The sequence below is a fragment of the Prinia subflava genome, chromosome 1 (assembly GCF_021018805.1).
Source record: "Prinia subflava isolate CZ2003 ecotype Zambia chromosome 1, Cam_Psub_1.2, whole genome shotgun sequence".
Taxonomy (NCBI): domain Eukaryota; kingdom Metazoa; phylum Chordata; class Aves; order Passeriformes; family Cisticolidae; genus Prinia; species Prinia subflava.
The window spans coordinates 40,193,761-40,207,465 of NC_086247.1; the positions used below are offsets into that span (position 1 = coordinate 40,193,761).

Genomic DNA, 13,705 nt, shown 5'->3' on the forward strand with positions numbered 1-13,705 from the left:
ATTTATCTGCTGTTACAGTGTATGAGTTTATGGAATTTTACTTTCAAGGATCATTTTTATTGGTCTGAGGTTGATTTTTATGGTGATTGAAACCTGTAAGGAGTCCCTTTTACAGGGTTTCAGACACATGGCAATAGAGGACTTTGATGACTTATTTCCTTCTACCACAGGGTTTTAGAGAATGGAAAGAACCCTACATTTCCTGAGAACTTTGTTCTTTAGAGGTAAGTCCAAAGACCCTTAAGACAAAAAGACTTTTGTCAGATTTTGCTCATTCAGATGAGCAGAATGATGACAGTAGGATGCAGAGACAGTCTTGAAATTGATCCTTAACACTTCATCAGTTAATTTCTACTTTTGATAAAAAATTCTTTGTTGCTTCTACTGGTTTTTGATTGAAACTTAGAAAACAGAATTCATTATAATCAGACGAATCATCTAAATTTAAGTTGCAATTCTTAAAGGAAATAATTCAACTAAATACTCTGTTATAACACCCAGCCGTAGATCAAATGCATTCTGGTGGCCCTGTGGATTTCTTGAAAAACTGGGTAGAAAAAGTTATTTACTCTTCAACGTAACAGCACGTGGGGATTAGTCTGGGGCTCGGTTCTCATGTTCTGGTAGTGGTGCTCTTTTAGTCCTCATTCCAGTGGTGCAATGAGGTGTTTGGTGTTCTAGGTATGCTGCTGTAGCCCAGTAGGATGAATGTAGCCCTACAAGGCAACTGAAGTTAACTTCTGTGCTCTGTGAACCATTGGGTGTCTGCCAGTAAGAGTTGAGTGTGTCTGTGAATAGTCAATGACAAAAGCAAGCCTGTTGTTAGGCAGGCTTCATTTTCTGTGCTGGAGCTGGCAACCTTACTGAGAAGCATTAAAACATATGTTGGATTGCAGGCCTTTACTTCTGTGCTTAATATAATTCAGTTTTTAGACTTTATTCATTTACAGGGAGCTGCTTAATTCTTTTTTGCATAGACCCATACAGTTACATAAAATAAATTGGTCTAGATCCTTCTAAAGTAGCCTAAGATCTCTCACAAAAGTGTTGTCTATGGAGATAGACAGCAGGTAGGAAGAATAAGCCACATTACCTGAAGGTTTACTTCAGAAGTGTTGGCAAGATAAGAAAGGTGTATTTGTGTAGCTTTTAATTTCATAATTTTAAAGAAAATAGTTGAAGTTATACTTTATATAAACATAGATACTCCAAAGGAAGCAAAACAACTTCTCTACTTTGTTTTCTTGCTGCATGTTTTCACATTTTGAAAGCAGGATTGACTAAAACAAAACAAAGAAAATATTGGTTTAACCTAGTGTTCTTCTTGTATGTACTAGTATCTGCTCAGTATAGTCTAAGACTGAAACAGTTCTGGCATGTGGACAAATAGTTACTATATGTGGTTTGACCTTCATTAGAGGGTCCAAACATCCATGTGTTTGGAACCTCCTGAATTCAGAGTAATATTCTTTACTACTTGAATGTAATGCTTATTTCATGATATGGCTTAAGAAACCAGCATCAAAAGCAGTACTGTGTTTCTGTGGACTTGAATTGCTTTCAGGTTCATCCATACAGAATTAACCTGTTTGCATCCCACCACCTAGACAGAATTTCTTTGCACATGAAAAAAATAACTTTGAGAGGATGATAATATGGGATGCTGTTGTAATACCTTGCATTTGTGCCCTGAAACATGCCTGTTCATTTGTACAATCTGATTTGTAGTCTATTAGCATATGGGTAACTTTGAAAACATGTTACTTGACAGAAACGTAGCTAATAAATTTTGATCTGAGTTGGCTCAGAAAAAAAAGTCTTTCATCTCTGAGAGACATAGTATGTCCCAATGCTTATGATTGAGATGGTTTATGAGCAGTATTAATGATGACTTTCATAAGGGGATTTTTATTTTAATGTCCATATCTCCTGTATACATTAAGAAGCTGCAGCTCATCTGACAATGAATTCCTAGTTGAATACTTAGAAGGTGTTGGGATATTTTTGTGTAATGATTCCTTTGAGCATGTATCTGTTCATATGAGAGATTCTGACACATACTAGAATGTCCTTCTGTTACAAGGTTTCTGAAAAATTAACAAATATTAATTTACTACCCTAGGAAATACTGTTTGATCTTGCTTTTCTAGGAGCCAGGCTGCTGGGATAGGAGCTCCTGGTTTGTTGAAATTGGAGTAAATTGCCACAGGTTAGACTCTTAGATACAGAGTGTCACAGTTGGTTTTCAGTTGTCTAACAAGTGATCTCAATTGTGATGACCTTTTGTTTTCTTGTTGTAGCTTTTGTTCTGTTTTTGGAAGTGTTTTGCTGAGGAAACAAGCTTGTTACAACTAAATTCTTAACTTGGAAACACTTAGGTTCTAAAAGGGGTATCAAAAGTGACATATAATAAAGCTTCCTAGGGCAGCTCTAACTTGTAACTTTTTGCTTCTATTGTGAAGACAATAAACAGGTCTAGCTGAAAAAGCAAACACTGTTAAGCAAATGCAAAAAAACCAAACACTAGTTAAGAATATGTCTCAGGGTGGAAAGTTTGGTCATATGAAACCTAGTGCATACTTTAATATATTAAACATTTGAGTTGTGCTGTGCTAAGTGAGTTTGTCCAAAGGAAAATAGAACTGGCAAAAACCCCTACTGGGGGCATTGAAAGAAACAACTGACTCCAGTCTTTACTTTGCCTGGTTGATATTCATTTGGAGGAACTGCGTAAAAAGATTTTTTGATTCATTTTGATTTTGTAGGTGGATTATCTCATTTTCAACTTCTTGAAACTAACTTGTGGTTTTTTACATGCTCTCACTCCTGGAACTATGGTTTGGAGTGTTACAGGTCCTCATTTAGAGGAAGGTTAACTTTGAGAGAGAATAATATTTGTGAGTTGAAATTGTTTGTGTACACTTCCAGGATGTACATTAGAATACAGCAGACACATTTAGTTACCTTTCCAGCTTCATATTCTTGGTATACTTTTTTAGTATATCTTAGGGTAAAACAACCTGTTCTTTTGATTCTTAATAGGATAACTGAGGAAGCAGTAATTCTGCTTTTTTAATATGCTGAGCAATTTGTCTTTGAATAACTTGTATACAAAGTAAATTTAAGAGAGTAAAAAAAAAAGTTCAGATGTTCAAGTCAATATTGCATTAGTCAGCGTATGTAAATTTAAATTATGTAGCCAAGCTGGGTATAGTCTGGAGAGAATGACTTGGAGATTTCAGCATTGTCTAGATACCATTCCAGTTGTGTTATTGGTTAAGTTTTTTCCTTAAGACAAAAGTTCCTGCAGCAATTAAAATAACTATTCATTTCAAACTGGAAGTCATCAGACTCACATGCACTGGAAGCTGCCAAAGTTCAGAAAACGAGAAATACCATCTTTACTACAAAGTGATAGGAATTTGTAATAACAGCTTCGGATTTCGTTGGAATTGCATATATAACTATTTTGAATAGTCATTGTTCATCTGCTGATAGCTTAGCTGTCAGTGATTGGAAGGACAATAGAATTTTGTCATGCTGCTTGAAACAAGGGTAGGACTTCCGAAACAGGGTGAATGATCATAACTTTCAGGTTTTGTCAATATGAATTGTGAAATGTTTGTTTAAAATGCTGTAGAGTCTTGAGGTTTATTTCAGAATGTTAGTGGTGTTGGTCCCTAAATTTTTTTGAGAGTGCATATGTGCTGCTAACCATGTTTTCAGAAACAAATGCATTCTGAAATATATGAATGTGTTAGGTTTTTAACACTACTTTCTCACTGTATTTTGTATAACTTGTTTTTCTGTGCATGCTTTTCTAACATGTATGATAGCACAGCAGAGTTGTGTTCAGTCCTGGTTTAACAGCATACTCAACCTGCAAAAAGTGGAAAGACCTTTTTCTTGTATGTTAGATACTAAAACCTGAAGTACAGCTGTGTGCAGGAAAGTACTATCCAAGGAGTCTGTTACTGGTGATGTTTGGACTGAAGGATTTCTTGTATGACTTTTCTGTTACTTTTTGGTGTTCTAGTAGGCCCTTTGAGGAGAACAGCCTTTTTCTTAAATTCCTGAACTTAAAAATAGGTTCTCTTCCTACTAGTTGAAATTTTGGAATTGATTATAATGGGCATTGCTGTTAATACACTTTTATTAAGATCTGGTAATTGTCATATGTCGATCTCTGTTTGAACTTTGCCAAGTGGGGTGGTAAACTCTAATGGCAGTAAAATGCCTCTGTGTCATCCAGTATTTGAACAGAAAAACATCCACGTTGGTTTGCAAGTGCCAAGTTTCAGGCTATGTTTTAGAGTTTTGTGGACACTACTGCTGCTTGTCATGTTGCATCTGGTTTATTAATCAATGAAGACTGAAGTTATTAGCCCTGCTGTTGCCTCATGCATCTCTTCTTGCACCTGATCCACCCGTGCTTTTTGCTGACTGATTGTGCATTTTATTGTCTTCTTCTGAGCTTCTGGTTGGCTCCTCAAAAGTGTTCTCCTTATTGGACCTTGATTGCCAGTGTTTTCTATCATATTATTTGTATAAGGGTTATTATTCTCATGTGAGTGCCCTGAATATTTTATTTTATCAGCATTTAATTAATTTTATAAGATGGCTTTGGAGCTACACTTTTCACCTCTCTGTTATGAAGATACTTCCCAGTAAAGTAGTACATACTTTTTGTCATCTAATTAACCTCTTTTATTCTTAAATTTTAAAAAAGATTTTTTATGAAGTTTTCAGGTGTACAACTTTATAGCTCTCTAAATTTCATTCTTCTGTGTTAATATCTTCAGTAAGGTACAAAAATAGCCTGATTTATATTTTCTTTATTGTTTTTTCAGGAAATGTATGAGGTTGCCAAGAAGCTTTGCTCCTTTTGTGAAGGTCTTGTACATGATGAACATCTTCAGCATCAAGGCTGGGCTGCCATAATGGCCAACTTGGAAGATTGTACATACTCTTACCAAAAGCTGCTTTTCAAGTTTGAAAATGTCTATTCAAGCTATTTGCAGTCCATAGATGATATCAAATTGAAACTTACACAGTAAGTTTGCAATTAAATTCATTCTTAGTCTCCAATTTGACTCTATTTTAAAATTAGTTTTTTAAAATATTTTATGTCTAGTGCTTATTCTGCTTAACCAAGCATATATTTGTTTGATTCTATGTCATGGAGAACACTTGTTTTGTTCTGTGCTAGTGACTTTTTAAACTGACATTTTTCCTTGTATTTGTCAGCACAAAGAAACCTGTATTGAGTTATGTGGAAGATAAGCTCGTTAATGAACAGCTGCTTAAGAGCTGGAGTCATTCCAAATGTGCACTACAAAAAGCTGGATAACAAATTTAGACATTAACATTTTAAAATACCTATTTGCACTTTTGAATTAATTGGTTTTTAATAACTTGAACTGATACTTAGAATTACAATCTGTGTTGAAAGTATGAAGTCATAACACAAACTTTGAATTTGTATACCTTTGGAAGGGATAGGGAGCATGTAAGTAGATATATATATATATATATAATGTGTGCGTGTCTGTACTTGTGTCCTGCAAACTCTGGGTGTTACTTCAAAGAAAATCTTTTACACCTTTGTAGGCACTGTGGTATTACAGTATTTCTGTGAGTACTTGGCTTAATAGAATATAAATGGAGATTGGACCCTTAAAAAATTAACTATAAATATGTTTTGTCTTTAAAAAAAAAGTTAAGCTTCATAGCTTTTACCAAATAGATACTATTCAAATTCTGCTAATGTAGCAAGACAGAGGACACTCAGAGCTCTGGTAATAAGGTTTTATATCCATGCAGATGGGAAACATAAGTCCTAGTTGTGTGTTTAAACAAAGAAGTAAGTGGGTGTCTCTCAGTTTATCAAATTGTCCTTTTTTTATTCAGTATAAGCTTGGAAGTGTAGAAGATGTCATATTCTGCAGTGGAAGAGAGCAAAAACTCTGACTTCTTTGAGCTGTCCTTCCATGATGTTGATATTCAACACAGAAGTTTTAGAGGGTAGTTGCAAAATTTTGAAATCTGCTTCAATTCTAAAATGAATAGCAATTGATATTGTGGGTGATTTTTTTATCTAAGATTTTTTGTCATGTTGAGTTCTAGATACTGATGGATTTTTTTCTTTTCACTTTTTAAAAAAAGCTTGGGTTCTGCTGTTTCTATCATGGCCAAGATACCACTGCTGGAGTGCCTAACAAGACACAGTTACAGAGAGTGTTTAGGAAGACTGGAGTCTTCACCTGAATCTGGGGGAGCAGAAAGTGAAGAAACCGAGGATGGGAAATCTGCTGAATTGGTGCTTTATCCTGATGTATCTAAAGTGAACAGTAAATCAATGTTAGCCTCATTTTGCAAGTCAGTTGAACATTCAGCTTTGGAAGGCACGGATCCTGGAAATGTAAAAGATGATAAGGAATCTGGTCAAAGTGCTGCTGTCCAGGACAATGAAATGTCAGTAGAATTGAAAGATGATGATCAGCCTTCCTTCAATGTGTCTTTGTTAGACTGGATAAATGTTCAAGATAGACCTAATGATGTTGAATCCCTGGTCAGAAAATGTTTTGATTCCATGAGCAGGGTAAGTTAATAACTTGCTTTGAAATCAAATTGTATTGCATTGAATGCTGCTGCTTTTTTTTCCAGATGCTGGTGCTTTTCAAGTGACTGACTCAACTCTTTTGTAATTTGTTTCTCAGATAACTTTCTGAATGAAAGCCAAAGCAGAGTCTGGAGAGGGATAAGTGTGGGGAAAGTGTTTTATGAGTTTAGATGTTAAGAATTTGATCTTTAGGAAGAAGTATAATTTTATGAATGCTTGTTATCTTGCCTCTTTTTCAAATACCCATTTCTTTTGGAAAGCCAAAAGGTTCTTCTAGCGTATAAGCAAATTGACACTAGTATTATTTCTTTGCCTTTTTTATAAAAACTACATTTATAATAAAAATAAACATTTTCCTGGACCAAAATTAATGTTGAGTTCAAAATGGTTAAGCCTTTATTAAAATGTAGGAAAAAATTATATGGTTAATTGGGATGAATGTATATTCTGTATCTCTGCATTCTTTATTAGCTGATACAGTGGTGCTCAGAAGGACCCAGTCAGTCATTTTGTATTTCTGCTGCTGGAAGAATACCACAATGCTCACTTTACTTTCAAAATTAATATTTTAATCAGTGAGGATTATTATAGCCTTTTAAAATTCTTTTACCTGTAGTTTTCCTTCTCTCTTTGCTTTCACCGTAGCTGATATTTCTTACATTGTCTAGCCTTGTTTGCATAGGTATAATATACTATTATGATACAACATACCTTGATCAAAGAAAACAACTTCTGTTGTCTTTGACACTTTATTTCCTCTGTAAGGTAGAACTGGAAGACTGAATCAGTGATTTCTAAAACCCATCTGTTGTAGGGAACATCATGTTGTGGTCAGTTCTGTACATTGATATTTTGATTTTGTTTTAAAATTAATTGGAGAAGTTGGCTTAAGTTTAAGGGCTGTCTAAGATTTTAATAGTCCAGAAAAGGGTAAGGAAAAGATTGGACATGCCAGGGGTTTGGGTTTTTTTTTTTCTTTAGCAAAAAACAAGAATTGATTTTGTGTGTAAAAGACTTCCTATTGGCTGAAGTCTGAGACAGTCCTCTGTCCTGTTTGGTCAGTAACATAAGGTACTTTCTACTATTTTAAAACAAGAGTAACAAAACGCAAATGTAGTATGTTTTAAGAATCAGTATTTGAAGAAATGGACATTAAACAATTGCTTCCAAATAAATTACAGAGATCCAAAAGACGAAAAAATGCAAAGAATACTTTGGTTAAGTACATAACCTACCTTTTTGGATCAGCTTGTAGTCTTATCTGACATATATCACATGTTTTAGAGGCTCTGTCTTGTACTTGTCTTTTCTGACCCTGTCTTATCTAAGATTAGGCAGAAGTCATTTATTTTGACTGTTGTAATTGTTTTGTAACTGCAGTCATTTTTTATGGAAAAAAACCCTGTGATTGAACCTGCAAAAAATGCAGTTTCTTTTTATATTCTTGGCATAAGCAGAATTGGCAGGTAGGCAAAGTGCATCAGTTAAAGTATTCTGGCCACCACCAGAGCAGTTGTGATTGATCAATCCTGATCCATTTTGGTTCACAAAAAAAGCCCCAAAGCTTTCAAGTAATCTTTTCCTGATTCTCCTTAAGAAAACATCAATTTACTCTTTTTTGATAGCAGCACAGGCAAAGGATTGAATCTTTGCTTCCCATTGACTTAAAATTAGTTGAAAATAGAAGTGGCAGCTGAAAAGAAAATCCTAAATAAATATCTTGCAGCATAATTTTTCTTTTAATATTCATTTGAGGTGACACTTTAATATAAAAAGAATTAGAATAATAAAATAAAATGGCACTATCTTTTTAAAATTGTTTTGCCTGCGTTCTCCCCTGTGCCCTTTCCTTCTTGGAAATATGAACCATACAAATGGTTTGTGATTGCAATTCTTATTTCAAAAACTGAATTCAGGTAAGGTTTTCCTGAAAGCTTAAAGCACCAGAGTAAGAGCTTTATACATTTGGTACTGGTAGTCTTGACATAAGTGGTGTGTTGCACTGAGTGCTGCTAAGTTTCTGATGGTTCTAGCCTCTAGATGCTTCTACAGAACTGCACTTCTAATTACAGAAACCTTGGCTGCTGTAAAAGCACTGGGTAAGGAGCAGCTAACCAGATGTTTTTGTTAAGTGCTGTTGTAACCACTTAAATAAGAGTCTAGAAATGGAAGATACTTTTAAAAGATGGATTAGCTACCACTGAAAATAAAGCTGGATCCTACAGATGGAGTTAGGTTAAAGATGGGATAAAAACAGTAGGTGGAGGAAATGGGTAAGAAAAGAACGAGAGGAATAGCCATTCCTTGTAAAAAGAGATAAAACACTGTTCGTTTAAGAAGGTAAAAAGAGGAAAAAAACCACCATCTTGTTCTTTAGTATTTTGTTAAGAAAATGTTTGTTAAGAAAATCATCTTGATGGTTGCAGTGGACTAATTCAGGATCTTAGGGAGTAATCCTGAATAGGATGGCAGTGAAAATGATCCTGTAAAATCAATCTGGTTAAATATTTCTGTTACTGCTTCTTGAAGATGGACAAGTGACTTGAGAAAAGACCAAGATTCATAAGACATCACATACGAAAAAATAACCTTTGTTTTCAGAGAATTTGAATGCATTTTGTCACATTAATAACAGCACTAATTGTTTATTCTAAGGCGTTCTGGGCTAATTACTAGGTTTTGGTACTTCCCCATGAAGTTTTTGGTTGGCTGGTTGGTGGTTTGTTTGTTTGTTGGTTGGTTTTTGTTGTTGTTGTTTTGTGTTTGGTTGTTTGTGTTTGGTTGTTTGTGGTTTTGTTTTGTTTTTTTGGTTGTTGTTGTTTCTGTTGTTGTTTTGGGGGTTTTTGTTTTCATTTGTCTGCTTGGTGGTTTATTCTTTTTTTGTTTTGTTTTTTTAAGTAAATGGAAGACCTGTTCATTATAGTTGCTCCTTAATTTTTAATGTTTCTGCTCTCCAGATTCCTCTCTCTACCCTCCCCCAAGAAGGTTGTTTCCAGAATGAAGTGCTTTGTGTGAAAACTTGAATAGTAGATTGATGTTGTTTCTAGAACTCTTGTTTTAATTTACTGCTCTTATAGTGAAACTTGAAGAGTCACCCTTAATATGTGTGGACATTGGTAGACTCTTAATGTTTCAAATACTTCTTTTTTTCCAGATAATAGTGTGTGAAGGAATATTATGAAATAACTTTTAAGATGTATTTCAGTTAAAAAAAACCCCTGTAGCTAAAAGTATGACAAATATCCTATTTTTCCATGAGGTCTTCTCCAGTTGCATAGAAATGATCTGCTTTTTAAAGTAGTCAATAAAACCCTTATTTAGTGGGAAAAGATTGATGATTCTTGCATCTTTTTCTCCCTACCCTCCCTTCTGCAATTTCCATTGAGCCACATTGATGATTGGTTTTGATTGTAGCTGCATGGACTCTGTCAAAGGTCGGACTGTCCATTAGCTGTATAGTGCCTCTTCCTCATGTACCTTGCCTTGTCCCTTCAACCAGTCTCACTTCCATTTATGAGGATCCGGATTGCTGTGATGGTCTGGTTGGAATACTTCAGAAAAATTCATGCTGTGGTATAGAATCCACAGATTCATTTACTCAGAATTCTGAAACAGATGATAAATGTAGTCATACATTAGATTAATAAAAGGAAAATATTGAGGTTAAAAAAACTCATTTAGGTAGCTTAAATCACCTTTCAGTGTGTCAGCTACTAATAAAGTTCTTTTTTTTAGCTTGATCCAAGGATCATCCAACCCTTTCTGGCAGAATGTCGCCAAACTATCGCCAAACTAGATAATCAGAACATGAAAGCTATTAAAGGTCTTGAGGATAGACTCTATGCATTGGACCAGATGATAGCAAGCTGCAGCAGACTGGTGAACGAACAAAAAGAACTTGCTCAGGTAATAAACAGTTGTGTGTGCAACATTGGAAGATGGTAGGTTTTTGATATGTGTGTGCTGTTAAAGTTACAATGAACCAATTGCGTGTCTTTATGCAAGATTGCAACATAGCACACTGGGGTTGGTCAGTAAGGTGCTATTTCATAATAATCTAACATTTAAATATTGGCAGTTTTTATGTCTTGTTGCATTTTCACATTTTTTAAAGCTACAGCTAGAAAAACAGAACTTTGGTTGGAGATATGGAGTAAGAGTTAAGTAGATCAGTTTCAATTTTGAAGGGAAATACTGAGTCCATGCTAATTCATCACTCAGTGATACAGGATCAGGGAATAGGTTAATGTTGATTATCAGTATGGTAGTAAGGAGAAAAAGTAGTATGCCTTCACTGGACAGAGTCATTTTAAGTGATAAGAAATTTAGTTACAGACTACTTTAGATATAAAATATGTAGCTCCTATTTTTAACAAACACTCCAGTATCATATGAAAGTTATTTTATTAAATACACTTTCTGTAAAGAGCATTAGTTTATTTGATAATTAGGATTTTCCTTTAATGTCTTGTTTGGTACTGAAAGTAAATGGAAGTCTATTTGGCAATAGATGATGATGTTCAGATTTTCACCATGACCTTGGAGTTGGGACTCTGATTAAAGGCATGAGTTTCTTACTCCTGCTTGCACACTCTGATAAATTATTAGAAGGAATACATGAACAATCTTGCCTCCCTATCTTGAGGGGGGGTTAGAGGCCCCTTTTGAGGAGGGCAATGCTGGGCTGAGAGTTGTGTAGGACCATGTTCCCTGTTGACTCTTTGGTCTGGTTTGTGAAGGTGGATACAACCAGTACTTCTGGCAGCGTTGTTTAAAAATGCAGCCTGTCTCTAGATAAATCCAGTGAGTAAATTTAGAAGCAAATTTTTGCTAAATTACAATCTTGCAGTGTTTATATTGTAGACCAGTGCTAAACCCAGGAGAATTAGCATGATGGCTAAGCTAGTCTTCCCATCCCTATGCTTGGTTGCCCTATATTGTGAGTGGTGCTTCTAGTTATTTTTTCCTTCTTCACTTGGATGAAGAGCCTACCTCAAGTTTGCAAATCCCACTTTGGAGTGAGAAGCCTAGCAGTCAGCTGGAAAGAGAATTTGTCACCTTGTTTAAATGCTCCTGTAAATTTAGAATTTGTGCCTTTTCAAGCCTTGGCAGAGACTTAAACTTTCAAATCTTCATCCTTGCCATTCATTTATTTTTATAAATTGTCTCTTCCTTTAGTTAGGATGTAAGGGTGCATTCTACATGCAAATAGAATATGTGACTCTTGATCTTGGCTCTTGAGAAGAATTAGTTTCATGTGTGAATTTCTTTATGCAAGAAATATAAATTCTTTAGCCCACAGTGGTATTGAATAGGCTCTAAGTTGATATTAAATCTTGCAAATGCCAGAAGTTAAAAAGATGGTTGTTAGCAGAAGTTAGAATGATGGTTGATCCTCTCTGTCTTAGTAATTATGTTTCTACTTCATTAACTTCTGTGGTCCTTTACTGGTGTTGGTTAGTTGTGTAAAGTTCTATTAGGATGGTGTTGGTAGCTATTTGGAAGTGAAATGGAACAAGATTGATTTGGACTGGACTACAGATTGGAAAGAAAGCAACTTTGACACTTGCTTTCTTCATGTATCATTCTGTTATTCTTCAAAATGGTTACAGTAAGTTTGTTAAAATTCTTGCATTCTTAAAGAAGATGTATCACTTTCATGCCTTTTGACTGTCACAAAGCTTGTGTAACAAATGTCTCTTCCTCTAGGGATTTTTGGCTAATCAGAAGAGAGCTGAGAACTTGAAAGATCCTTCTGTGCTGCCTGATTTGTGTTTGAGTCATGCAAATCAACTGATGATTATGTTAACTAATCACAGAAAACTGTTAGATATTAAACAGAAATGTACCACTGCCAAACAGGAGCTTGCGAATAATCTCCAAGTCAGACTGAAGTAAGTCAATTTTTCAGCTTTATATTACTTCCACTTGCAGCAAGGCTGTCTAAGGAACGTGTGTCTTAAGGAAATCATTACTATGACAACATCAAGCATGTGTATCTTGTAGTGTCTCAGTTAGTGTATATTCCTGATTGCTTAACGTTAACTTGTTTGTATTTGTTGTTTCACTTTTGCTTCACTTATGTCAATAAAAGCAATTTTGTATGTTTTTTATTACTTATGGGATATACTTTCACCTTAATTCTTCTCTGGTGGTGAAGTTGATGTCATGTTTCTCCTCAAGCACACCAGTTCATCACCTTCTCAGTAGTTATCCTGTGGTTTAATTACATTGGTGTCTGTGCTTGAACTTTATCTATTTATCGTATGATAAAGGGAATTGAAGATGTGGTTACAAGATGTGAGAATTTGTTACAGAGGCTGTTTGCTTGTAGTACATGAGTGCACTGTGTGAACTTCCCAGATAGTGTTGTGTTCTTATTTTATTGACATCATTCCAAGCTTTAATACCTCTTGCTAAAGCTTTTCAATAAATATTTTTAAGATTTAGAAACAAAAAGTAGTAGGTTTTTTTTGCTTAGGCTATATCATGAGCTTTATATCATTCTACTGGAGGAAGTTATGTTATTATTACTCCTAGGGTTATTTATGCTAAGAACTTGCAAAAACAATGTCTTAACTGAAATGGTGGTAGGGGTTCATTTTTGATCACTAATGTTGATATTCTGTTGTGAGAAATTAATAGAAAATTGCTAGGTGACTACTGAATTCTGAATAGCTTGGTACTTTCAAGTTAGCCTGTTGTTGTCCTATGTGAAATGATGTCATGGTTTATTTCATTGAGACATGTTGCTAATCTAATTCAAATGGAAAAAATGCTAAGATGTGATCTTCTAAAGTGTAATCTACTTTTGTAGGTGGTGTTGTTTTGTGATGCTTCATGCTGACCAAGATGGAGAGAAACTACAAGCATTGCTTCGTCTTGTAACAGAGCTCCTAGAAAGGGTCAAAGTTGTAGAAGCTCTCAGCACTGTTCCTCAGATGTACTGTTTAGCTGTTGTTGAGGTTGTGAGGAGAAAAATGTTCATAAAACACTACAGGGAGGTCAGTAAATAAAACTTTGAGACCAATCCTTTGTATCAGCATATAAATTAACAACTAACTACATATCTTCCCCTTTCAC

At 35.0% G+C, this 13,705-nt stretch overlaps 1 protein-coding gene across 3 annotated transcripts in view; it reads left to right on the forward strand.

Annotated features, from left to right (window-relative positions):
* Nucleotides 1-13,705, forward strand: part of RB1CC1 (RB1 inducible coiled-coil 1) — a 65,570-nt gene that overhangs the window by 23,329 nt on the left and 28,536 nt on the right. For all 3 annotated transcript variants that reach the window (XM_063394256.1, XM_063394247.1, XM_063394238.1), the window contains 5 exons: nucleotides 4,851-5,053; nucleotides 6,166-6,601; nucleotides 10,358-10,528; nucleotides 12,332-12,516; nucleotides 13,440-13,626. In XM_063394256.1, the coding sequence (XP_063250326.1) occupies nucleotides 4,851-5,053; nucleotides 6,166-6,601; nucleotides 10,358-10,528; nucleotides 12,332-12,516; nucleotides 13,440-13,626 (1,182 nt within the window). The remainder of the gene's footprint in view (nucleotides 1-4,850; nucleotides 5,054-6,165; nucleotides 6,602-10,357; nucleotides 10,529-12,331; nucleotides 12,517-13,439; nucleotides 13,627-13,705) is intronic.